Source organism: Chiloscyllium punctatum, chromosome 7 (genome assembly GCF_047496795.1).
Source record: "Chiloscyllium punctatum isolate Juve2018m chromosome 7, sChiPun1.3, whole genome shotgun sequence".
In the NCBI taxonomy this organism is placed as follows: Eukaryota; Metazoa; Chordata; class Chondrichthyes; order Orectolobiformes; family Hemiscylliidae; genus Chiloscyllium; species Chiloscyllium punctatum.
This window is the reverse complement of record NC_092745.1, coordinates 101,884,588-101,909,119: the sequence shown is the minus strand read 5'-3', so window position 1 is coordinate 101,909,119 and position 24,532 is coordinate 101,884,588. Positions and strand designations below refer to the sequence as shown.

The 24,532-nt window shown below is 38.9% G+C and overlaps 1 protein-coding gene across 1 annotated transcript in view; it reads left to right on the top strand.

The window, feature by feature from the left end:
* Positions 1 to 917: 917 nt before the first annotated feature.
* Positions 918 to 24,532, top strand: part of LOC140479982 (kinesin-like protein KIF2A) — a 66,466-nt gene continuing 42,851 nt past the window's right edge. The window contains exons 1-6 of the mRNA XM_072574445.1: positions 918 to 1,071; positions 13,069 to 13,163; positions 14,011 to 14,094; positions 16,209 to 16,257; positions 17,990 to 18,097; positions 22,911 to 23,008. Coding sequence (XP_072430546.1) covers positions 1,011 to 1,071; positions 13,069 to 13,163; positions 14,011 to 14,094; positions 16,209 to 16,257; positions 17,990 to 18,097; positions 22,911 to 23,008 — 495 coding nt within the window. The 5' untranslated portion in view covers positions 918 to 1,010. The remainder of the gene's footprint in view (positions 1,072 to 13,068; positions 13,164 to 14,010; positions 14,095 to 16,208; positions 16,258 to 17,989; positions 18,098 to 22,910; positions 23,009 to 24,532) is intronic.

Genomic DNA, 24,532 nt, shown 5'->3' with positions numbered 1-24,532 from the left:
GGCCCACTGTCAAGGAAAGGATGCCAGCATTCTCAAAGATCCATCCCACCCTGGCAATGTTTTTCTCCAACCTCTACTGTTGGGGTGAAGGTATAGAAGCCTGAACACACGCACCAGCCAGTTTCCTAACAGTTTCTACCCTACTGTTGTTAGAATACTGAATGGACTCACAAACTCTTAACATTTGCCTGTACCTGTGTTTTTGTTTTTGTCGCTGTTTACCTATTAGTTACTATGTGATCTGCCTGTTTTGCTCGCAAGACCAAGCTTTTCAACTGTGCCTCGGTATACATGACAATAAATTCAATTCAATTCAGGTTAGCAGCGGGACTAAGGTCAAGCCTGAAGCTGGTGAAGTCAAGCCCTTGAGAGGAGGGCGAGACCGACACACTCAGCGTTGACTGTAGCTTTGAGCTGTTAATTGAAATGTTAACACCTCCAAATCAGAACTGTTAATTGTGTTTCTTTGTTTTTCCACTTTTTATTAAGATGTTTAATTTTTTAACTTTGTTTTCTTTATTTTTACGTATTGTACCTAAGATTCTGTACCTAGATACCTTTGTACCTGAGATGGTGCCATAAGCGGTGAGATGTACTCATGTGGGTACATGTGTCAATAAACCTAATCCAATTAATTTCATGCACAATTTAATCCATTGCACCTCTTGGATGTTAACATTCACCTAGCCTAATTAACACTACAATACACAATGATGATCTGATCTTTCTAGGGGGTGTGACCGTTTACTGTACTGAGCTTGGCACAATTAAAGGCACTGTTTGAAGTCGGCGAACATCCCTTAGATACAGAATTCGATCTTCAGTGAGGTGTGTGAGAAGTGCACCCTCCCCTTTAAGCGGTTACTATAAAGGAAGGCGGGCTCCGCATGGACGCTTGCGCATGTTCAGTACTGCAGGGTTGGCGCGCGCTGTTTTGAAAGTTGTTCGGTTTGGCTGTCACCGTCGCTGCTGACGGGTTTTTGCGCGTTTCATTCGGTTAGTGCGAGAGAATGGCTCAACATTTCGAGCATGTGAAAGTGGGGCTTATTGTAAAAATTCAACGCAGCAATGGTAAGGAATTATTTACTTTTCAATCGGCGTGAATGTGATGCGTGCTGAACTAAACGGGCTGACCTGGTTTTAGAGCCGGTTGGGCCTGGACTCTTCCTTATGTTCGCGTCGAGGTACCTAAAGTGCTTTATAACCGTTTGTAGATTAGGCGGTGGTGTTTGGGGGATGAAAATAAGCGAAATGCACCAAAAAAAGCGATGTAGTTTGCTGCAACGCACATGCGCATCGGTGTGGTGTTTTTTGAATTAACCCGCCGTGGTGACGTCACCGTGCTCTGTCCTGCCCGAATCCAGTAGCCTGGCGCTGGTTGGTTGCCTCGCGCACTGTGACGTAAGTGCCCGCTCGCTATTGGGCCGTGGTTGCCTTTTGATCATGTTAACACAATTTGAATTGGCAGCGTGGTCCCCAGTGAGGGAATACTGTACTCTAGGATGGATGTGACATAATAGGCAGATCCTTCAACTTCGCACACTTTTGTTTTTCAAAAAAAATTACGTTTTTTTTAAAATTTAAATTTAAAATCTACTCTTTCGCCTCTAGAGATGAAAGTGAAATGCTCAATCTGTACCAATTCCTACGCTGTATTAGTGACTGCGCTTCATGAATTGGTTGCAAAACGCTTTCAAACGTGTGGTTATGAACAGCGCAATGTCACTTCCAGTCTTAACGTAGCCGATTTGACTTGGGACTACTGTAACTAGTTGCTCTATATTCAGATGGAGTGCTTATGGCTCGCGATAATTTTTTTCCTTAAAAATCGACAATTGGCTCTTCATTCACAACTACGTAAAACATTTTGTTTTGACTTAGCTATTAGTGGGGATGGAGGGAATCACAAGTATTGCTGCACAGACAGTGACCATTGAGCCCAAACTGCCTGTGTCGGCTGTTCAACGGAACCTCATCGCCCAGTGGCAGTCATTCATCATTCCCACCATCCTACCAACATACCCTCGCACACTAGTTCCAAATAAGCAATCCTTTTTTATGAATAAAACTCAATTGAACGTTTCTGTCTTTACATATCAAGCTTGCTGCTCTTGCACACTATTTTGAATGTGCCCTTCTGTTCTAATGTATATTGAGTTCTCCCTATTTACAACTATTCCAGATTGCTAATGTATAATGTGAAGAATAACTGAAGACATTGTTACAAGTTTCCAGATGACTCCGAAACTGATGGGGCAGATAATGTTGAGGATGCAGGAAGCTGCAGAAGGATTTTGACATGCCAGGAGAGTGGGCAAAGAAATGATAGGAAAAAATGCTGGAAAGAGTGAGGTTATGTACCTTGGGAGGAAGAATTCAAGTGTAGATTCATTTCTAAATGAGGAAAGGTTTTGGAAATCTGAAACACAAGGGACCCAAGTCTTAATTCTTTGGAAAGCAAATGCAATATTTGCCTTCATTTTGAGGAGGCTAGAATGTGAGAGCAGGGATGTACTGCTAAGTCTGTATAATGCTCTGGTCAGCCACCTTTGGAATATTGTGAATAGTTTGAGTCCTATCATTAAGGAACAATGTGCTGGTGATGGAGGGGATCCAGTGGAGGTCCACAACGATCGTGGGAATGAAGTGTCATATGGAAGAGTGGAACTCGGAAGGTTGAGTGGTCTTATTGAAACTTCGAGGCTACTGAAAGGCCTGGATAGAATAAATGCGGAGAAGATGTTTTTGTTGGGAATGACTAGGGCCTGAAGGCACAGCCTCATAGTGAAGGGGCATCCCTTTGGAATTGAGGAAGAATTTCTTCCTCCAGAGGGTGGTGAATCTGTGGAACTCATTGTTGCAGAAGACTGTGGAGGCTAAATCAGAATATCTTTAAGGCAGACCTGCTCTCGTGGAGAAAGTGAGGAGCTCAGAGTCTGGGATGCTGGAAAAGCACAGCAGGTCAGGCAGCATCCAAGGAGCAGGAGAATTGACTTTTCACGCATAAGCTCTTCCACAGGAATGTGGTAGATGGAGCTGAGAGATAAATAAGAGTTGAGGTAGCTGGGCAGGTGATGGGTTGACACAAGTGGGGTGGGGGTGATGGTAATGTGTTAGAGGGGTGGGTGGAGTGGATAGGTGGGAAGGAAGATGGACAGATATGGCAGTCCAAGAGGGCAGTGCTGAGTTGGAGGGTTGGATCTGGGATGGGGAGGAGAGATGAGGAAACTGGTGAAGTCAACATTGACATGTGGTTGGACAGTCCCAAGGCAGAAGATGTGTTCTTCCTCCAGGTGTTGGATGGTTTGGATTTGGTAGTGGAGGAGGCCTAGGACTTGCATGATCTTGGCGGAATGGGAGTGAGATTTGAAGTGTTTGGCTACAGGCTATTGGGGTTATGGTGTGTCTCTGAAATGTTTCATGAGTTGGCATCCTGCCTCCCCAATGTAGAGGAGACCACATCGAGAGCAATGGACACAGTAGATGAGGTGTTTGGATATGCAGGAAAATCTCATCCTGATGTGGAAGGATCCTTTTAGATGTTGGATGGAGATCAGGGGCAGGTTTTACACCTTTGTGGTGGAAGGTGGTTGGTGGGAGGCATAGACCTAATGAGGGTTGTGGAGGGAATGGTCTCTGTGGAATGCTGATAGGGGTGGGGAGGGAAATATCTCTAGTGTGGTCTGATTTGTAGGTGGCAGACATGGTGGAGAATAATGCGCTGTATCTGGAAATTAATGGAAGTAGAAGTGAGGACCAGGGGGGTTCTATCCTTGTTGTAGTTAGTGTTCAAGAGTGGCGATGCAGGACGTGGAGGTGATGTACTAGAGCATTGTTGATCATGTCGGAAGGGAAATTATGGTCCTTTGAAATAGGTTCTTGGCTTATACCAGGATTAAGCATCATGGGATGAAAGCAGGGAATGGGATTGAGAAACATATCAGCCATGACCCAAATGGCACAGCAGACTTGACAGGCCGAATGGCCTAATTCTGCTCCTTTATTTTATGGTCTTTTGTTATATCCAGCCTGGTCAGATTTTGAAAATCACTACCAAATTTCCTCTAACCTCCTCTACACAAGGACAGTTTAATTTCAATTTATCCTCAATTAAAATTTCTCATTCTGGGAACTATATTCTTGAAAATGACTTTTACACTGAGTCATACAGGTGTACAGCATGAAAGCAGACCTTTCAGTCCAACTTATCCATGCTGACTAAACATTCTATATTAATCCAATTCATTTGCCTGCATTTGGCTAATATTCCTGTAAACTATCCTATGCATATACCCATGCAGAAGACTTTTAAATGTTGCAATTGTACCAACCACGTCTGGCAACTCATGCCATACACACAACGCTCTACATGAAAAAGTTGCCCTTTAGGTCCTTTTTTAAAATTTGTCCCTCACCATAAACCTATGCCCTCTAGTTTTGGACTCTCCATCCTGGGGAAAAAATTTTGATATTCACCATAACCATGCCCCTCCTGATTTTATAAACTTCTATACGGTTGCCCCTCAACTTCCCACAGTCTAAGGAAAATAGCCCTACCTAATCAGCCTCCCAATTGTTCAAATGTGCCAGTTCTGGTGACTTAATTGTACATCATCTATGAGCCCTTTCAAGTTTTGCAATGTCTTTCTTATAGCAGGGAGACTAGCATTGAATGCAATATTCCAAAAAACGGTCTACCCCATTCCTGAACAGCTGCAACATGACCTCCCAACTTTTCTACTCAATGTACTCACCAATAAGGGCAAGCATACAAAATGTCATCTTTAACCTGGAACTCTGCTTTCAAGGAACCATGAATCTGCCCCCAAGGTCTTTGTTTGGCAACACTCCCCAAGACCATACCACTAAGTATGTAAGTTCTGTCCTGATTTGTTGTATCAAAATGCAGCATCTCATTGTGTAAATTATATTCCATGTGACACTCCTCTGCATGTTTGCCCATCTAGTTCAGGTCACACTTTTACCAAAAGTGGCACCCTTGACTGTACACACCACTCTAGTTGAAGTTGAACAAGTGTCTTATAAGTTTGACACCTAGAGGCAGATGTACAACACAAACAGACCCTTTGGTCCAACTTGTCCATGTCAAGCAGATATCCTAAAATAATGTGCCAAAGCACATACCTCTCTAAGCTGAAAGTGTTGCTGGAAAAGCTCAGCAGGTCAGGCTTTTCCAGCAACACACTTTCAGCTCTGATCTCCAGCATCTGCAGTCCTCACTTTCTCCTCGAAGACATACCTCTAAACCCATCTAGATGCCTTTTAAATGCTGTATTGTACCAGCTTCTACTACTTCCTCTGGCAGCTCATTCTGCACACGCATCACCCTCTGCATCAAAACATTTGCCTCTTGGGTCCCTTTTTTTAAATCTTTCCTCTAACCTTAACCCTATGCCCTCTAGCTCTGGATTCTCCACACCAGGGAAAAGACCTCATCTATTTACCCTATTCATGCCCCTCATGATTTTATAAACCTCTACAAGGTCGCCCCTCAACATCTGACACTCGAGGTAAAATAGCCGCAACCTTCGTCTCTCCCTATAGCTCAAACCCTCCAAACCTGGCAACATTCTTGTGAATCTTTTCTGAACCCTGTGAAGTTTAACAACATCCTTCCTGTAGGAGGGATACTAAAATTAGGACTTTAGTTCTAGGCACCTATTAATAAAGTCAAGGATACTATATGCTTCATTAGCTGTTTTCTCCACTTGGTCTGCCAGCTTCAGTGATGTGTTCACATTCAATAGGATAATGGTTCATTTGATTTTTTTTTTAAATCTCAACTCAGATTCTTGCACTTCCCCCAATAATCTTTCATCCCTTTGGTTATCACCTCTGCCTTTCTTTAAAGAAACTTGAATATTCTGCATCCACTGCCTTTAAGAAAGGGAATTCTGAATGCACTCAACCTTCTGAAAAATGTATTTTCCTCCGTTTTCTTTTTTAAACTATGAAGATTATGTGCAAGAATGTGATTGTGTGGTGATGTGGAATTCTAGCTATCAGCAGTTAGGCATCCAAATTGGGGAACAATGCATACCACTCCAGGTGGGTATAAAGTCACCAGATCAGAATGAGTTGTCAAACTGATGAGGCATTGTGTTGGACTTTAAATAGTTAGTCAGTAAACTCTTCACTTGTTTAATTATTGAATTGATGACATATCATGTAAATATATTTGGGTTTTTTCTTTTAGAAGGGGAGTGTTGCAGTCAATATACAGGATGTGGCTTTCTCTGGCTGGAATGCCAGTTATTACCCTTGACTAAGTGGTGAGCTTTTGAGATGTGCTTCTGATATCATGTCTGTGCCATAGCATGTCACCTGACAATGTGAAGGCCTCTTAAGCTGTCTTGCTTGGGATTACTTGAAGCATCACAAACTACATAGTTGGGTGGTTGTGTATTTTAACTGTACTGGGACATTATAGCTAGTTCAAGATTACAAGCCTTCAGTAACTGCAGGGATTGCAACCTATAACTTAATCCACTTTTGTAACCTATAACTTCATTTTAGACCAGACACGATACATAGCTATTTGTAATAAAAGTCTGGATTCTTCAATTTTGCAATATCTGTGCTTGGCTTGTCTGGAGAGACCTTGCCCTTGTTCCCTCATCCCTATCTTATTGACTACTGCATGGAAGCACTGTCCTAAGTCAGTACTTATTGGCTCTGCAGCCAAATTGCTAACCGAGCTGGCAGAGTCCTTGAAGATCTATCTGGCAGCCTGGAATTGCAGGTGGTGAGGGAACCAGTAAGAGGAATATAAAGTTGACCTCCATTCCTGATGATCTACAAGTTACAGGTATGTTGTCTGTGACTGTATTGATAGCGCAAAGCCCTCTAGGGATCAGGTTCCATTTCAATTCTGAAGATATTGTTGTGGCAGTAACATTACCACCCTGCTAAATGAGGCGATTCCATACAGGCATTTCAAAACTAGTTATGTAAAGCAGTAGCAGAATTATATTTAACAATATGTTGCTTTATAGCCCAGCATATCCCTTGCTGGAAGTAGGTTTGAAGCTTCATCTGGAGGCTCACTGATGTTGCCTAGTATGGTGACGAAATGTTTGAAAACAAACCTTCCAGTTCAGTGAGCAAACCTACATCCAGAACCTCAACCTGAGCTACAAAGCTTCTCAAAACTTTCTAATATCCCTTGTTGTTCCAGCACCACAAAGTTGTGGTATTGGCCTTGGCCCATTGAGGAGTAATGCAGGAAAGCATGATGAGAACAATACTAGGCACACTTAAAAATAAGGTGTAAATCTGATGAAGTTACTGTTTGGCCAAATGGTTGCTAAGTAGCTGAGTAGTAAACAATGCACTTTCATTGATTCCAAGAATTGCTTTGATCCTGACAAAGTCCCTGTAGTTACTGAAGACTTGTAATTTTGAATGAACTGTAATATCCCAGCACAGTTAAAATACAATCCTCTACCCAACAATTGGAAAATTGACTAGATATTTGATTATTCAAAGGTCAAATCCAATTAGGGTTTGTTAATGCATCATCCATCTTTTTATTGATCATCCCTGCATGGTGGCACAGTGGTTAGCACTGCTGCCTCACAGCACCAAAGACCCAGGATCAATTCTCGCCTTCAGGCAACTGTCTGTATGGAATTTGCACATTCTCCCCGTGTCTGCATGGGTTTCCTCCCACAGTCTGAAAATGTGCAGGTTAGGTGAATTGGCCATGCTAAATTGCCCGTAGTGTTAGGTGAAGGGGTAAATGTAGGGGAATGGGTCTGGGTGGGTTGCTCTTCGGAGGGTCGGTGTGGACTTGTTGGGCCAAAGGACCTGTTTCCACACTAAGTAATCTAATCTAAAGCGTCTGCAAAGTAATGGAGAGTGTCTTGATAGTGGTATGGAGTGGCACTTGTTTGAACAGTGTTAATCTGCTTGCTTTGCTTTGGAAGACATCATTTTGTTGGTGAAAACATTGATGAAAAAAGAGAGGTGACAGTTATAGCTGATGACATTGGCAACTTTTTATCTGAATGCTATTCCTAGATCACTACCCCTAAAAAGATTGAAGTTCGCAGAACTCTGGTGAGATGGCTCGATGTAGAAGTTTTCAAGTTAATCCTATCCCAAAGGAGGAAGATTGGTCATTGGCCAATCATCCCAGCAAGCAAACTCTCGCAATGATGTTCATCAGGATAACTTGATAGTCAGCTTGTTCAGGCATGATTTGGAGTGTCGGTGTTGGACTGGGGTGTACAAAGTTTAAAAATCTCAACACCAGGTTATAGTCCAACAGGTTTAATTGGAAGCACACTAGCTTTCGGAGCATCGCTCCTTCATCAGGTGATTGTCACCTGAGTGAAGCTCCGAAAGCTAGTGTGCTTCCAATTAAACCTGTTGGACTATAACCTGGTGTTGTGATTTTTAACTTTGTTCAGACATGACTTGCAAATAGACTGAGTGGGATTTGAACTCTGATTTCCAAGCCCACCACAAGAGATGCTACCACAATGCCTCATAAGCCCTAATTATCTTAGGATAGATATTTCTAATCCAGTTGTACAGGGATGCTCTTACTTATTTCTGGAGTTGGTGAGACTTCAACCCAGATCCTCCTGCTCAGGCAGGGAGGGATGCTATCTTTGTACCACAAAAGCCTTGTAGAGGAATGCAGATATATTTTCACTTTCAACCTGTTCAGAGATATTAATCCATCTGGAGTAGGAAGGGACGGAACCAGGACACCGCTACACCACAGGATGCTTGGGTTCCTCAGGGTATTTATTTTGAACAATATTCAGACCTACATGATGCAACCAGAGCAAGGATGACTTGAACATGGCCTTTAACTCAGATTTTATTTGTACTAGCTCTAAACAGTTTCTTTTAATATTGGATCTGAAACTGAAAACAATACACTTTTTTCATTAATATCTTGCAGGAAACCCAAGCAATAGTTAAAAGTACAAAGTCTTTCTATGAATCTTAAACTAATCCTCTAGAGATTGACATAATGGATTCATTAGTGTGGGGTTTATTAAATTTCAACCACAAATTCCTATAATCATGAGCTGTTCTCATTTTGGAGATTTAGCTTGCTGAGACCATAAAACTACTTGTACTTTTTGCATTTATTTTGGGGACTTTTAACTACAAATGGTAGTCGAGTTATTTTATGATGTCACAATAGCTTCCTCGTAATGACCTGAGGATTATGTAGGTTGTGTTGTTGATCTGTCATCCATCATTTTGTAATGCAAGCTTGAAGTTTTTAAAATATCATCTTGAATTGCTAAACTCTTTTTGAAACCTTGGTAAGTGGCTTTCTAGAATGAGTGGCAATAGTAATCCAATTCATGATTGTTTTTTTCAATGTTGCTGTGTAAAGATATCCTAAGTTGTTCCAGGGCTATCTTATTAAGATGAAATTTTGAAATTTGTAATCTATCCAGTGGATTGAGTTGTTGAAGCAAAGATTTGCAAAATAAGTTGTTAGTTTACATATTGAATGCCTACGTTGACCTGAATTGTGCTGATTAGTACATGTAGGAAATGATTGGCAGCTTTCTATGTTGCAGTCCACATGAAAACAGAACTTAATGTGATTTTATTTTTCTCTACTTGCAAACCGGTTGCACTATTCTCAAAGAGGAATTGATTTTTACAAATTTGAGTAGATTTGTAGCTCAGGTTGTAAGTTTGCGTGCTGAGCTGGTAGATTTTTTTTTGTCACCATGCAAGGTAACATCAGTGAGCCTCCGATGAAGCACTGGTGTTCTGTCCACTTGCTATTTGTCTTGGTTTGTGGTCACGTCACTTCCAGTCCTTTTCTGAGAGGTTGGTAATGGGGTCCAAATTGATTTGGTTTGTTAATGGCATTCAAACCAGAACTCCAAGCCTCTAGGAATTCCTGTGCATGTCTTTGTTTAGCCTGTGGCTGGCTGGATGTATTGGCCCAATTGAACTGGTGTTCCTCTTTGTCTGCATGTATGGATCCTAGTGATTGTTGATTTTTTTTTTTGGTGGCTAGTCTCCTACTGTGAGAAACGAAGCTCACTCAATTCAATAATTTCAGTCTGAGACAAGATCTGAAGCAGTAGTATCGTTTATTACGCACTTGCAAGAGGGATGTGGTGTCTACTGTCCACAAGGCGCACACACACTGAAATTAATGAGTACACAATATTTATGTAATTAGTTTCTCTTCCCTCCTCCCATTGCTCTGCCCCTGTTTACATTTCCCACTACTCTAAGCCTGACGCCCACTACTCTTATTTATCGCTGATCATCCGGCCTTGTTCGTGGCAAATGTTTATCTCTGGCCTCAGGCCATTTGACCACATCCCTCTGTGGTCTTCACTACCATCTGTTTCACTTGCTTGCTTGCCAAAGCACCCTTTCCTTTTATTCTTTGCCCATACTGGGCCTTATGACCTCTTGATTGTGTTTTGTTCTTGTTTTCGTAGAAGCAGGAAACAGATGCTTATAACTACTGTTTGTACAGGCATATCTAGCTTAACACCCTTCCTTCACAGCACCTTATCTTTGTCTGTAACATCTACCATTGTTGCAGGCGCACTTCATTCTTGTATGCACATTTTAGCTAATATAAAAATAATTATATTTCCTTCACATAGTTTTCATTCGTGTTAACTCAGCTCTTGGCTGAAACAATTATACACAGGTGTGAGTTCATTTACCTTAAGTAATTATGATTGCAGAAGTAACACTGCTTTACCTATATCCCACACTGCCCATCTGTCCAATGTAATGTTTGTTGCAGGATGTTTTTGTAGATGTTCATTCTGCTGGTTGTTGGTATGGGACCCTTTTTTAAATTCATCAGGAGTCCAATAAATTCAAAACATTACATTGGGCAGCAAACTAGCCACCAGGATACATGAACACCGACTAGCTGCCAAAAGACATGACCAATGTCACTGGTTTCCATACACAGATGAAGAGAAGGACACCAGTTCAACTGGGACAACACATCCATCCTGGGACAGTCTAAACAAACACACACGAGAATTCCTAGAGGTTTAGCATTCAAGCCGGAACTCCATTAACAAACATTGATTTGGCCCCCATTTACCGACCCCACAAAATGAAACTGGAGTGTTGTCACCCACCACAACAGACCAAGACCCACATGTAGCAAATGGGAGAGAACACCAACAGTTCATCTGAGTCTCACTATTAGCTGCCATTGTGACAAAAGGTCGAAGAACAAATCTACCAGCTCAGTGAATGAACTTACCTGGAATTGTTTTTAGTTGGCTGGACCTCCAACATGGGATTGAATTGTTTGTCCTCTGCTTTTTTAATGCAATATTTTAAAGTACCATTCCTAAACAATGGTGAGCATAATACTAAAAAATTGGCCAATTAGCCACTGTATAAGAGAGGAAACGTGCATATAAAGTCTAAAAATTGAGGTCAAATCTTCAATTATTTCAACGAAGATGCCTTGAGCAGCAGAGACTTTGTTGACTGAATGGCCTTTTCAGTACTGTGATTCTGAGCACGTTCTGCCTAATATTCCAAATATGCTGCTTGTGGTAGAAGATTGTACACAGAAACTCCAGCTCTGTTAATAAAATGACATTATGCATCACTTGCTCAATCCTTAATTTAGGTCATTTGATAAACTTATTTTTCTTTTGCTGATGCTTATTTTTGTTATCGTGTCACAACTGAAATTTGAAGTAAATTAACTCAATACAGCAAGCTTTGTTTTAACCAGGACCTTAATAGCCAGCATTCTTAAATAAACAAAAATTATATACCTCAAACACTGGTTTACTGTTATTTTGTTCCATTGTTAGTTTTTTCCTTAACCTCAATGTAAATATATTTGTTCAATCAAATGGCCACAGTTGATTTTCAATTGTCAATTTCTTCAATACTGAGAAAACCATGTCAGAGCCAGTTGAGGGTTTGTTTTTAAAGTTGCATTCATAATGATTTATAGAACGTAGAAAAGTGCAGCACAGAACAGGCCCTTTGGCCCATGATGTTGTGCCAAGGTTTAATCCTAATGTAAAATATAATAACTTAACCTACCCACCCCTCAACCCATTGCTATCCATGTGCATATTGCTATAAATGTGTAAGTGATGTTTCCATAACTTTTTGAATTGATAATGTATACTTGATTATCTGGAATATTTGATCAACTGGTGCACTCCTGGTCCCCATAGTTGTTGGTTAATTAAGTTTGCTGTTCATCAGTAGTTTTTCTTTAAAAAGGCCCTTTACCAACAACCAGCCAAACAAATATAATTTACAAAATACCCCCATGCAACAACTGTAACAAACACTACATTGGGCAGACAGGCAGAAAACTAGCCAACAGCATACACAAACTCCAACTAGCCACTAAAAGACATGACCGTATCACTAGTATCTGTACATACAGACTAAGAAGGACACCACTTCGACTGAGACAACACATCCATCCTAGGACAAGCTAAACACACACACGCACAGGAATTCCTCGAGGCCTTTCATTCAAACCATAAATTCATCAATAAGCATATCTATTTGGACCCCTTTACCAACCTCTCCTGAGGGAAAAATAACCAGAAGTGATATCATCTGCCTTAACGGACCAAGACACCATAAATTGAAAGCAGGACAGGGCACCAGCATAGGTGTCACTAATCTCGATAACAAAATGTCTGAAAACTAACCTGCCAGCTCAGTAAGCAAATTTACAACCTGATTTTACTTTTGGGGGGAAAAGTAAAATTTGCACTGGAAAGTTTGAATTCTTCTGCATTTCTGTAGCAAAATACTACTGAGTTACATTTGGTTTATGAAGTAAAGCTATGCTTCTGGATAAATTTGCACATCCAATATAATAACCACTTTGTTTAGAACAAGTTTAAAAACTGTCTACATTTTAGTATTTTTGATTTTTTTTGCATATAAAAACATAAGCTTTGAGGGATAAACCTGAATGCATGGGGAAGTGTTGCCTAGAGTGGGTGAGAGCTTTAAAGATTTAGATTACCTTTTTTTAGTTCTTTTTGGATTTATTAGCTGTTCTCTTTCTCTTTCTGATAGGGATGATACAGGATGCAAGTATAACTGAATTATTTACAGATAAGTCCAGTGTAAGAGCTGAGTGGCTAGAGGGCAGCTTAAGTAAGGCCAAAGAGGTAAGGTTGTCTTCAATAAATGCATGTTTTCTAGTTGAAAGGAGATTGATCTAATGAATATTTCATTTAAATGGCTAAATTCTTGCTGTTTAAGCTGAAACTGTAATCTATTATGAAAGCTGTCCATCACTGACCATATTTATTTTACACGTAAAATTTCTGAATTTTGGTATTTAAAGTCTAATATGAAACAGTATTTTCCCCAAAAGAATACTTGAGCCTGACTTCTGATTTGCCTGTCTAACTTGCTAAAATCAAGTGACTTTTGAATGTTGCTTTATTTCATATTTGAATTTTAAAATTGTTTAAACACTAATGTGGATGTACTGTGAAATTCTCATTTGAAGTGTGCTTTGATGAAAAGTTTGTGAACCATGGGGTAGACTTTTCTAATTGTCAGTGACAAAACTACAAATTTACAGGAACTTGGTATGTTTCCCCGCACACTTCCAAGAGCCATCCTATAGCATTTGTGGGAGTAACCATTTTGTATCATTTACAGATGGTGTGAAATGGGTTTGAGGCTGACCAAGCTCCCTTAGCATGGGATCCTTGCAGCCAATAAATAATGGAAATTTTCCACTTTTTTTTTAACTGAATTCAAATGCCCAAAATGTTCGAGCATTTAATGCAATGTACCCTGTGCATAAAGTGACTTTTTTTTTTCAGGTAGTTTCAGCAGGATTAGTTTGATAGTAAAAGAATAAGCCAAGTATTCTATTAACTCAAGTCTGATCTTCCAATGTGCTTCACTTTGCAAAATAACTATTTTTAAAGTGTAGCAATTCTTTTCACTTGTTTTAATTTTTAAAAAGATGCAAATGAGTTCTTTTATTTACCTTTTCAGATTGACATTGAAAGCTTACTATCGTTAAATCCTAATTTAGTAGAAAAAATGCCACCTTCAAACCTGCCAAGAAGAAACTCTAGGGTAAGACTTAAACCAGAACTCAAGAGCTAAGTGTTTATGGATAACAAATGCATTTCCAATTCTTGGACCAATCAAAAAACAGTCTACAATAGCAAAGTTACATGTAGAAATATAAGCTGCTTTTCCCTCATTGCCATAGATCTCAGCTGAACGCTAAATTGATTTCACTTAGTTCCATTCTATTACTTTAGGGTAAAAACAATGACTGCAGATGCTGGAAAAGCACAGCAGTTCAGGCAGCATCCGAGGAGCAGGAAAATCGACATTTCGGGCAAAAGCCCTATTCCTGATCAAGGGCTTTTGCCCGAATAGGGCTTTTGCCCGAAACGTCGACTTTCCTGCTCCTTGGATGCTGCCTGAACTGCTGTGCTTTTTCCAGCACCACTCTAATCCATTCTGTTACTTTAGTCTCTCTCCGTGCAATAAAGAGTTACAACATACTATTTCCCAATTTTAGGCTGTAGCAAAAAGAAATTCTGTATAAATTTACACAACAAAAAATTAAATAAGACTACCTGTGGACAGTGTAAGGAGGAAATGCTGCTGTAATGTCAAAGCAAAAAAACTGCAGGAATTAAAATGGGAATCCTTATCCGTTATTTTAACACATTCATTCTAATGACAGTGAGGAATCTTTGCTATTGTATTGTGAATAATTATGGTTTAATGGACAAGGATCCAAGTTTATCCAAAGTACACTCCGGGAAAATTTACTATTTGTGTTTCCTATCCAATAGGAAGTAGGCACTACTGGATTTGGTTCAAACAAATGCTAAGCCAGGTTGATCCATTACCTTCTAAGGATTGTCTCCTATTGATAATGATCCTAGTTTAGGTTTACTAAAGAAAAAGTCCATGAGAAATCCAGACCAAAAGTAACTATTCTCTGATTTTCAAGGAGTGAAAACTGATTTGACCTGGGTTTATTATAATAAAAGGTAGGCAAAAAATGTAATTGAAAATAAGGTGCCTAAAGTGCTGATCCATTCATTTTGGGGAAAAGGTAAGACAGTCTGTCATTTCCAATGGTGAAATAGAAAGATGAAGCAACAAGTGCCTATTGGTGATATCAGGTTAAAATAAGTGGAAGCTGAATAAATGAAATTGAGGGAAGGTAAGTAAGGCCAACAAAGAATCCAATAACCTTTATGAACTTAGCTGATATCAGAACCCAGACTTAATTTGGCTTAATGGGTCATGTTTTGATTTTTTATTTAATTGAGGTGGTCTTTCACTGAAGTAAAGCATACAATGCTCTAGATTTGTTTTAACAATAAAGCTTAATTTAATTGCTTAAAAGAAGTGCTTCTGAAATAGACTATACCAAACTTCTTGGCCCTTGCTTCCCTCAAATGAACACAGATCCTATCTACTAGGGTCTATGTAGAGCCAAGAAAAAGCTACGCAGAAAGCTCATCAAATGATGCAGAAATGGAACACTGATTTCTGATGTCTTATTGACTTGGTTTGTGGTATGACATTTAGTACTTAGTGAGGTCTGGATATCATCAGCAATGCGAGCACTCATTTTCTGCTCCTTTTTTTAAACCTTGTGCTGAATGCCTTGCTCTGCTATTTCAGAGCAGTTAAGCCTACCTCATTTTACTATGGGTATGAAGTCGTGCTGCAGGAGACTGACACAAATTGTCCTCCAGCTTTAATAGCCTTTGTGGAAATTTATTAAAAGTTTAATGGATAAAGACTTGAAAGCATTTTTTACTATCTAAATGTTCAACATGAATGTATATTCTAATGGGTCTGATGTTCAGTATGATGTGAAACCTCATTGATTAAATGCTTTGCTAGCATGTCATTCCCACCCATTCAAATTGGAGCTTTCCAAGTTCTCTCTGGTGTGCTCTGTTGTATTTCAGAAATAAGTACTCTGTGAATTTATTTAATGTGTGAACAGAATGCATAACCTTATGGGAGACATTAAGCCATGAAATAGTTTAAATTGTAATGTATTTACTGAACATTTCTAATGTTTCATAGTATGTTTATGCATGCAATCTTGTCTGCAAGTTAGTGTTTATGACCTGGAAAAATGATTTTTCACCCTCCCTTTGCAAAAAGTTCAAAATGGATGCTGAAAGAATAATTATCACCTTCAGGTCCCAAGACGTGAATCTGTTCTCCCACGGAATGGGATTGCAAAGGAAAGTAAGTTGGATTTTACACTAGTTCTGATGTTGTATGGTTTGCTTGATTTATTACTTTGACAGCTTGAAAAAAACAATCCATAAGTTTAAACAGATTTTTGACTTTTTGTTAAAATAGATTGAACATGATCCAGGCAAAGTGATTTAAATTATTCTAATTTATTGGATATTTTATTTTGAGAAACAATTTTTGGGGGAAGGAGAAGAATCAACAAAGTGAGAAGGGCACACACTGAAGTTGTGTATTGAATTTCAGAAGGTCACTCCTTAGAGCAATTTATTGGCTATTTGTAGGACTGAATTTTAAAAAACTCATTGTAACTTAAATTAACTTTTTTTAATGGAAAGTCTGTATAATTTTGAAAATCGGTGACATAAGCAGTCCAAGTTCTTGTCTGTAAATCTTTGTTGACTGGAGCTTTATCTGCTGTAGATGGCAGCAGTTACTTTTCACATTTTAGATGTTGGATTTTTATACTTATGCTGTACAAAAGAGCTCTGGTCTTGTTAATCTTTTATAACACTTTTTGTTAGTTCATTTTAATCATTAACATGAAGCAGCTTCAATTGGTGCCTTCCCAAAGGAAGCTGCATCACACACGAAAATAAACATTGAAACCATCAACCATTTACTTACAAGCAAACTGGGTTTGGGGCAGGGATGGAAGACAGTGGTAAACTCTTGTACTGAATCTAATGGAGCTTTTTAAAAATTTGCCACTAATTATTCCAGAACCTGTGCTTGATTCTGATGTTCCAGGTAACGTTTACTGTCTGAATCTTGCTCTGTAATAACTTTTTTTTTGTCTCCTTTATTCTGTATCCTGATCACACATCTAGTCAGTTTTGAGCACTTTCAAATGTCTGGATTTCAATCTAACTATTGTTTTTAAAATGTTGAACTATACTGGGTAAGCACAAGTCTTTTACAGAACTGTTGGTGAACTGTAGCAGCTCACTGGGAATGCAGGATGTTCAAACATCTTTAGAAATCCCATGTTTGTGGTCACTTCCACTATCAATACTTTTCTTCATAAAACATTAGGATACAAGTTGGGGTCTACTTTTGTAAGGTGATCCAATGGCATGCAAAGGCACAAATTCTCCATAATTGTGGGAAAACTGGTGAAATAATTTATTTTTAAAGTAATCTCTAATGGTGACCAGCTTACAGTTGCATTGGGTGGCAGTTCTTGGAATGGGCATTTTTTTGTATGCAGTACTACATTTTGGGAATAAATTTAGATTTTGCTCAACAATACCCTTTTTTTTAAAACACAAGTGCTTAAAACCAAGGAAACTGCATCTGTTTTCTTGCAGATGTTGGCAAACATACTTTGGAAACTAATGGGTTATAATGTACAGGACTGCTACTTGGTTAAAATTTGAAATTGTATTTTAGATCACTTATAAATCTTCCTCTATACCCAGCCAAAAGGGGTTGAAGGCCTAAAATATTTCAGATTACTTTTCAGAAATTCTGGTTGGAATTGGTTTTTTTCAAAAAAAACACAGCTATAGTTAAGATTTACTTAACATTTCACTGTCAATACGCCTGTAATCTGGTAGTACCTCTGGGTGAACTTGTCAACACTGCAAATTGCATGCTGTCTATTGACTCTAGGCTAGTTGTGATAATTGGGCTATTTGAATTGTAAGGTTTAAAATTTTAAAGGAGAACAGGAATGTGGGAATTTAACTTTTTTTTTCTTTCCTTTTTGGTTTCCTTTAAGTACCACGCTCCACTCGTTCAAGAACACAAGCCACATTGGAAATGCAAATTACACCCAATTCTAGACTATCAGAAGTAGAACCTGTAATGTCCAAGACTCTTGCAACAGGTAAAGACTTTGTTTAAAAATATTAACACTTGAATATTATAGCCATTCTCAAGCCCCCACTCTATTGGTTTAAAATGACATTGAGAAGGACGTTTTGAGGTGAAAATGTTTGTCATATTTCTAGTTTTTTATTTTCTAAGTAATGTTTATCCCCTAGTAAGTTCCATAGATTTTTTAAAAATAAACAAAAATTGTTCCTGTGAAAGCTGTGGAGGAATTCAAATTCATGCTACAAAGCATTTGGCTTTTGATTACTTGTCCAGTGATAATACTGCTATAATATCACCTACCTAAAACCCTACCATCTAAATGCTAGCAGATGCAAGCCTAACCTGTCCAATGTTTCCCCATATGACAACCTGCTCAGTCCAGATATTAGTCTAATAAACATTCTCTGAACTGTTTCTGACACAATTAAGTTTTTCCCTAAATGGGGAAATTAGTGTACACTAATCTCCCAACGTGATCTCCTCAATGCCTTGTATAACTGAAACATGTAACCTCTATATTTTTAAGTTCATTTGTTCTTTTGGAGAAGAATAGAAATTCATCAGCTGCCTTGATAATTTATTAAACCTACATCCTCATTTATTTCTATATTGTCCACTAGACCCCCAGGACCCTTCCACACTGAGATTTTACACTTGTCCTCAGTTTTATTGACTTCAGGTATGTGGATGTCACTAGCTGCCTTTCATTTAGTGGCCATCCCTATTTGGCTTTGTGAAAAGGTAGTGGTAAACTCTCTTCTTGAACCACTATAGTCCATGTGCTGTAGGTGGACCACAAAGTCCTTAAGGAGGGAATGCCAGGATTTTCACCTCGCAACAGGAAATATTTATTTCCAAGTCATGATGGTGAGTAGCTTGGAGGGGAACTTGCAGGTGGTGATGTTTCCATGTATCATCTGCCGTTTCTAGATGAAAGTGGTCATGGGTTTAAAGATGTCGTCAAAGAATCTTGTTTTAATTTTCTGCAGTGCTTCTTGTAGATGGCCGCATTATGTACTATTGAGCATTGGTGCTGAAGAGAGTGGATGTTTATGAATGTGGTGCTAGTAAAGCAGACTGCTTTGTCCTGGATTGTCAACATTAGAATATCATTGGAACTGCACCCAGGCTACTGGGGGTATACCATCACATTCCTGCCTTGTGCAATGTATATGTTAGATAGGCTTGAGGGAGGTGAAGGTGAGTTACTTGTCGCAGTATTCCTAGCTTTTAACCTGCCACTGTTTTGTTTTGGGTCAATGGTAACCCCAAGGATGTTGATGGTAACATCAAATGTCAAGGGGCAGTGATGAGATTGTCATAGCCTGGCATTGTGTGGTGTGAATGTTACTTGCCATTTGTCAGCCCAAGTCTAGATATTGAAAATATGTTGCTGGAAAAGTGCAGCAGGTCAGGCAGCATTCAAGGAGCAGGAGAATCGACGTTTTGGGCATGAGCCCTTCTTCAGCCATCTTGTTACTTTTGAAAGTAACAAGCCCATCTTGTTACTTTTGAAAGTAACAAGCCCATCTTGTTACTTTTGAAAGTAACAAGCCCATCTTGTTACTTTTGAAAGTAACAAGCCCATCTTGTTACTTTTGAAAGTAACAAGCCCATCTTGTTACTTTTGAAAGTAACAAGCCCATCTTGTTACTTTTGAAAGTAACAAGCCCATCTTGTTACTTTTGAAAGTAACAAGCCCATCTTGTTACTTTTGAAAGTAACAAGCCCATCTTGTTACTTTTGAAAGTAACAAGCCCATCTTGTTACTTTTGAAAGTAACAAGCCCATCTTGTTACTTTTGAAAGTAACAAGCCCATCTTGTTACTTTTGAAAGTAACAAGCCCATCTTGTTACTTTTGAAAGTAACAAGCCCATCTTGTTACTTTTGAAAGTAACAAGCCCATCTTGTTACTTTTGAAAGTAACAAGCCCATCTTGTTACTTTTGAAAGTAACAAGCCCATCTTGTTACTTTTGAAAGTAACAAGCCCATCTTGTTACTTTTGAAAGTAACAAGCCCATCTTGTTACTTTTGAAAGTAACAAGCCCATCTTGTTACTTTTGAAAGTAACAAGCCCATCTTGTTACTTTTGAAAGTAACAAGCCCATCTTGTTACTTTTGAAAGTAACAAGCCCATCTTGTTACTTTTGAAAGTAACAAGCCCATCTTGTTACTTTTGAAAGTAACAAGCCCATCTTGTTACTTTTGAAAGTAACAAGCCCATCTTGTTACTTTTGAAAGTATAATAATTAATCTGCTTTTCTTTCCTCCTGCCAAAGTTAACCTGTTTTCCTGCATTTTCTGACCTATCTTATCTACAAATTTAATTCTTATGCCTTTGTTTCCTTCTAATTATTTGATAAACTGTTTTAAAAAATTGAGGACCAGTACTGTGGAATCGCACCCTGAAAGACCTACTTAAGCATGATCTGTTTTATACCTGCCAGCCAATATTCTATCCATGCTGGTAAGTTACAGCTGACACCATGAGCATCTAATCTGCACAGTAACCTTAGTTTGAACTCTTCAAATGCCTTCTGGAAGTCCAAGAACAGTAAATCAGTGGGTGGTTCTTGATCAATCATGTGCTACTCAAGAATTTCATAAATTGGTTAATCACTTAAACCATGCTGATTCTTCTTGATTTCCCTTGCGGTTTTTAAAGTGCCTGATTTTATGGCAACCTTAATGAAGTCTAAAACATTCACCAAGACTGACATCAAGTTAACTAGCCTATGTTTTCCTGATTTCAGATTCCCTTCAGTAGAAAAGTTGTAGTTGTTGCTTCCTGGTCTGATGGAACTTTTCCAGAACCTAGGGTGAATTCCATCAGGGCTTGGAGACTTATCAACTCTCATTCCCTAATTATTTATAATTTCATCAATTCTTCTCTCTTCCCACAACTTCCTGATTTACAACTTTTACTTGGTTTCATTCTCTGCCATTTGTTTATATTCTGGTCAATCATCTGTTCTGAGATTCATCTTTTATCCAACTTCATATACCTTTCTTAACTTCTCTAGGTAAGTGTCCTCCACCTGGAATTGTTCTTTATAGTCTATATTCTGACTTTTTTTAAATGTCTGCTACTGTTTCTCTATTTATCTCTGCCTTGTGCAGAGCATCTTTTTAATATGGAAATGCTGTTGCACTTACACTTTGTGGTCTTTGGTACATCCAGTTCCAGTGACAAGGGAACCTTGACAACTGGGTATCTCCCTCCTGCTGTAGCCTTCATCTGCTGTTATGGCTGTTGATAGCACAATATCTTCTGCCTTGATTTTGTGATTGTTTTGAAATGCACTTTGTCAAGTTCCCCTCCTCCAGATTTGCAGTTGTGGATATCCCTGCCTGGAGTTTAGAATGCCACCTGATGGTATCATTCTCTCTAGATCAATGAAACACTCTGGCCTCGACCACAGCAAGGTGACTATAGACAGAAAGGAAGATTTTCCAGCAAAGATTTTCAAACTTTGAGTAGACCTTAATGGTCATCTCCAACTGTCCCTACACATGTGGGACAAAGAAGAAATTGCTGCTGATCTTCAGGACATTGTCATCACCATAGACAAAGACTGAGTAGGTTGTTCCACGTTCCAATCTCCTACTTTCCATTACCAGGAAGACCATCCCCCCAGATCTTTGCCAGGTGTTTTCTCCCAGTCTGAGGAAATACTTTTGATAAGTATCCCAAACAAACTGAACCATAGGCATGATTTTCACTGCTCAGTGACTCCAAGAGAAATGCCAAGAACAATAACCACTCTACATGGCTTTCATAAATCTGATCATGGCCTTTGACTCTATCAGTTGGGAAATGCTATGGAAAATCATGTCAAAGGTAGGCTGTTCAGAGAAATTAATCAACATTTGCTGTCTCTTCCAAACAAAATGTTGGTGACGATAAGGTGACACAATCCTTTTGAGGTAAAGGCAGGAAGTAGGCATCATCCCCACCTTTTTTCTCCATTCTAATCACTAATCTTTTCATAAAGAACAAAAGTCCCAGTGATGTGGACAAAACATAAAGCCTATTGGCCTACCTCTAACCTAAATTTCAATCTGTTTTCATTCTCTCATTGTCACTAATTTAAATTTTAAATATGATCTTGGAACCACTTGGACTGAATGTAATGTTATTATGGTCATTGGGCACCTTCACTGAGATCATTAATCATACATGTTGCATATTAGCCTGCTCTTGGCTCCAGAATGTGGTGATTTCAAAATATCCCAAAAGACATTTCTATGAACTGCTCACCTTGGAGGCTTTTGCTCAACTTACTCCTGTTCATATATGTAGAAAAGGTAAATGATATTCAAGGTCTTGAATATGGTATCATCAAAGGAATTGGTTGTATAATACTCTTATTTGAACTGGTGTATTTTTTAACATCCTGATGGTCAGTATTTAAGGTGGTTGAGTAATTCGTAAACAATGGCTCGGGTGGTGTGGATTGCTCAGTGATGCATTGTTTTGTAGCACTGTAGTTGGATTGAGGTTTGCAGTAAAACCTCAGTTCCATCCATCTTGAAAATGTTGATATGCTTTCTACAAATCCAATGCACTATATAAAACCAGATGAGTGACTTGAAATTTTGCAGAGACAGGATATTTGAACAACTTTGCGAGACAAATTCATTTCCTGCTGGGCAGAAAGGCATCGAGATTTGATCTTGCATGTTAGTGTAAAAATACCTTTCTACATTTGCATGTGCTTTGGTAAATACTGGTAAAAATGTGTTGTGAATGTCACTAGATATGCTTATGGCAAGTAAGTCTATCATCTAGCAATGAATAGGTTTTGAATTCCTTGACAGGAAGAAAGTCTGTATGTGTAAGAGAAACCGAAAAGCTGAAGAAACAACGTGAAGATCGGAGAACTCAGTTACAGGAGATAAGAGAAAAACGTGGACAGGTAAGAACCCGATCAGAAGTCCAAACATAGTAGAATAAATCTCCAAGTGGATATGATGTTTAATGAATCAGTTAATAATTATTAGTTTGTGTGGTGGCATCCATTTCAAAGTTTTAAAAGTGGATTATTTGGCTGCTATTGCACCTACTTTAAGATTTCTGAACTGCAAAGTTTGTTTTTAAGCAGCAAATAGAAATGTCAGACATGGTTTTCTGCTTTTGTTTGAGTGGATTTCTTTTTGTATTGCAATGGTATTACATTTAGTTCTTTGTATTTTCTTATACATTTCTGAAGCAGTACACAAATTGCATGGTTTCCCAGTTGATTTTAAAGCAGATTTGAGTATACCCCACTCCTGCATCAAAAATTCTTTAGTGTGCTTTTAATCTCCACCCTGTTTGTTTGTTTTTCTGCCTTCTACAAAAAATATTGAATCCAGGCATAGCACTGATTTTTCTTTCAATTTGAGCCTAAATATTTTTTTTTTTGTTTTTGCATCGTTTAATGGGATATGGGCATCATTGCTATTTGAAGGTGATTGGTGAGCACAGGTATACCCACAGTGCTGAAGTGTTTCAAGATTTTGACAGTGACTGAACTAATAGCAAAATAGTTCCAGTCCAGAAAGTGTTAACAAGGAACTGCTTGCCTTGACCATCTGTGATAGAAGTCAAATGTGTGGTGCTGGAAAAGCACCGAGTCAGGCAGCAACGGGGAGCAGGAGAAAATATGTTTCTGACAAGAGCTCTTCATCAAGAATGAGATGACGTTGATTCTCCTGCTTCCCAAATGCTGCCTGACCTGTGATTTTCCAACACGCTTGACTCTGGTCTCCAGCATCTGCAATTCTCTCTTTCTCCTTCTGTGATAGAAATAATTGGTCTTGGAAGGAGTTGTCGAGTTTTGTAGTTCATCTTTTGTAAATGGTATTGCTGTTATTTGGTGTGTCAATTGTACTACTTTGACCTAATGTTTTCAAGCTTCCTGAGTGGTGTTAGAATCACACTCATCCAGGCAAGTGGCAAGTATGTTATCACATTCCTAATTTCTACCTTTTTTTCTTTTGATGGCAAGCATGATTTTGAGTTAGTCTGTACATAATTCACAGCTTCTGACCTGTTGTAGCTGTATAGATGGTCTATTTCTGTTTTGTATGTTTTTTTTGCTCTGACCCAGATGTTACTTCTAGAAGATTCTGGGATGGTGGTGATGTTTGGTGAAAAATTACTGAATCCTCTATTTGGAGGAGGCATTTCCTGGCATGTATGTGGCATGAATATTATTTCCCACCAGCCTGAATGTCACTCTTATCTTGCTGCACATGGGTATGGGTTATTTTCAGTTTGAGGAGTCATGCGTGGTGCTAAATGTTGTGCAATCATCTGACCTTATTGAAGAAGGGTGGAAAATGAAGCAGCTGTGGGAAATAGTTGTAACAAGGGACACCCATCCTGAGGAACTCCCTGCAGCAATATTCCAGGACTGAAATAATTGACTCCAACAGCTACAACCATATTCATTTCA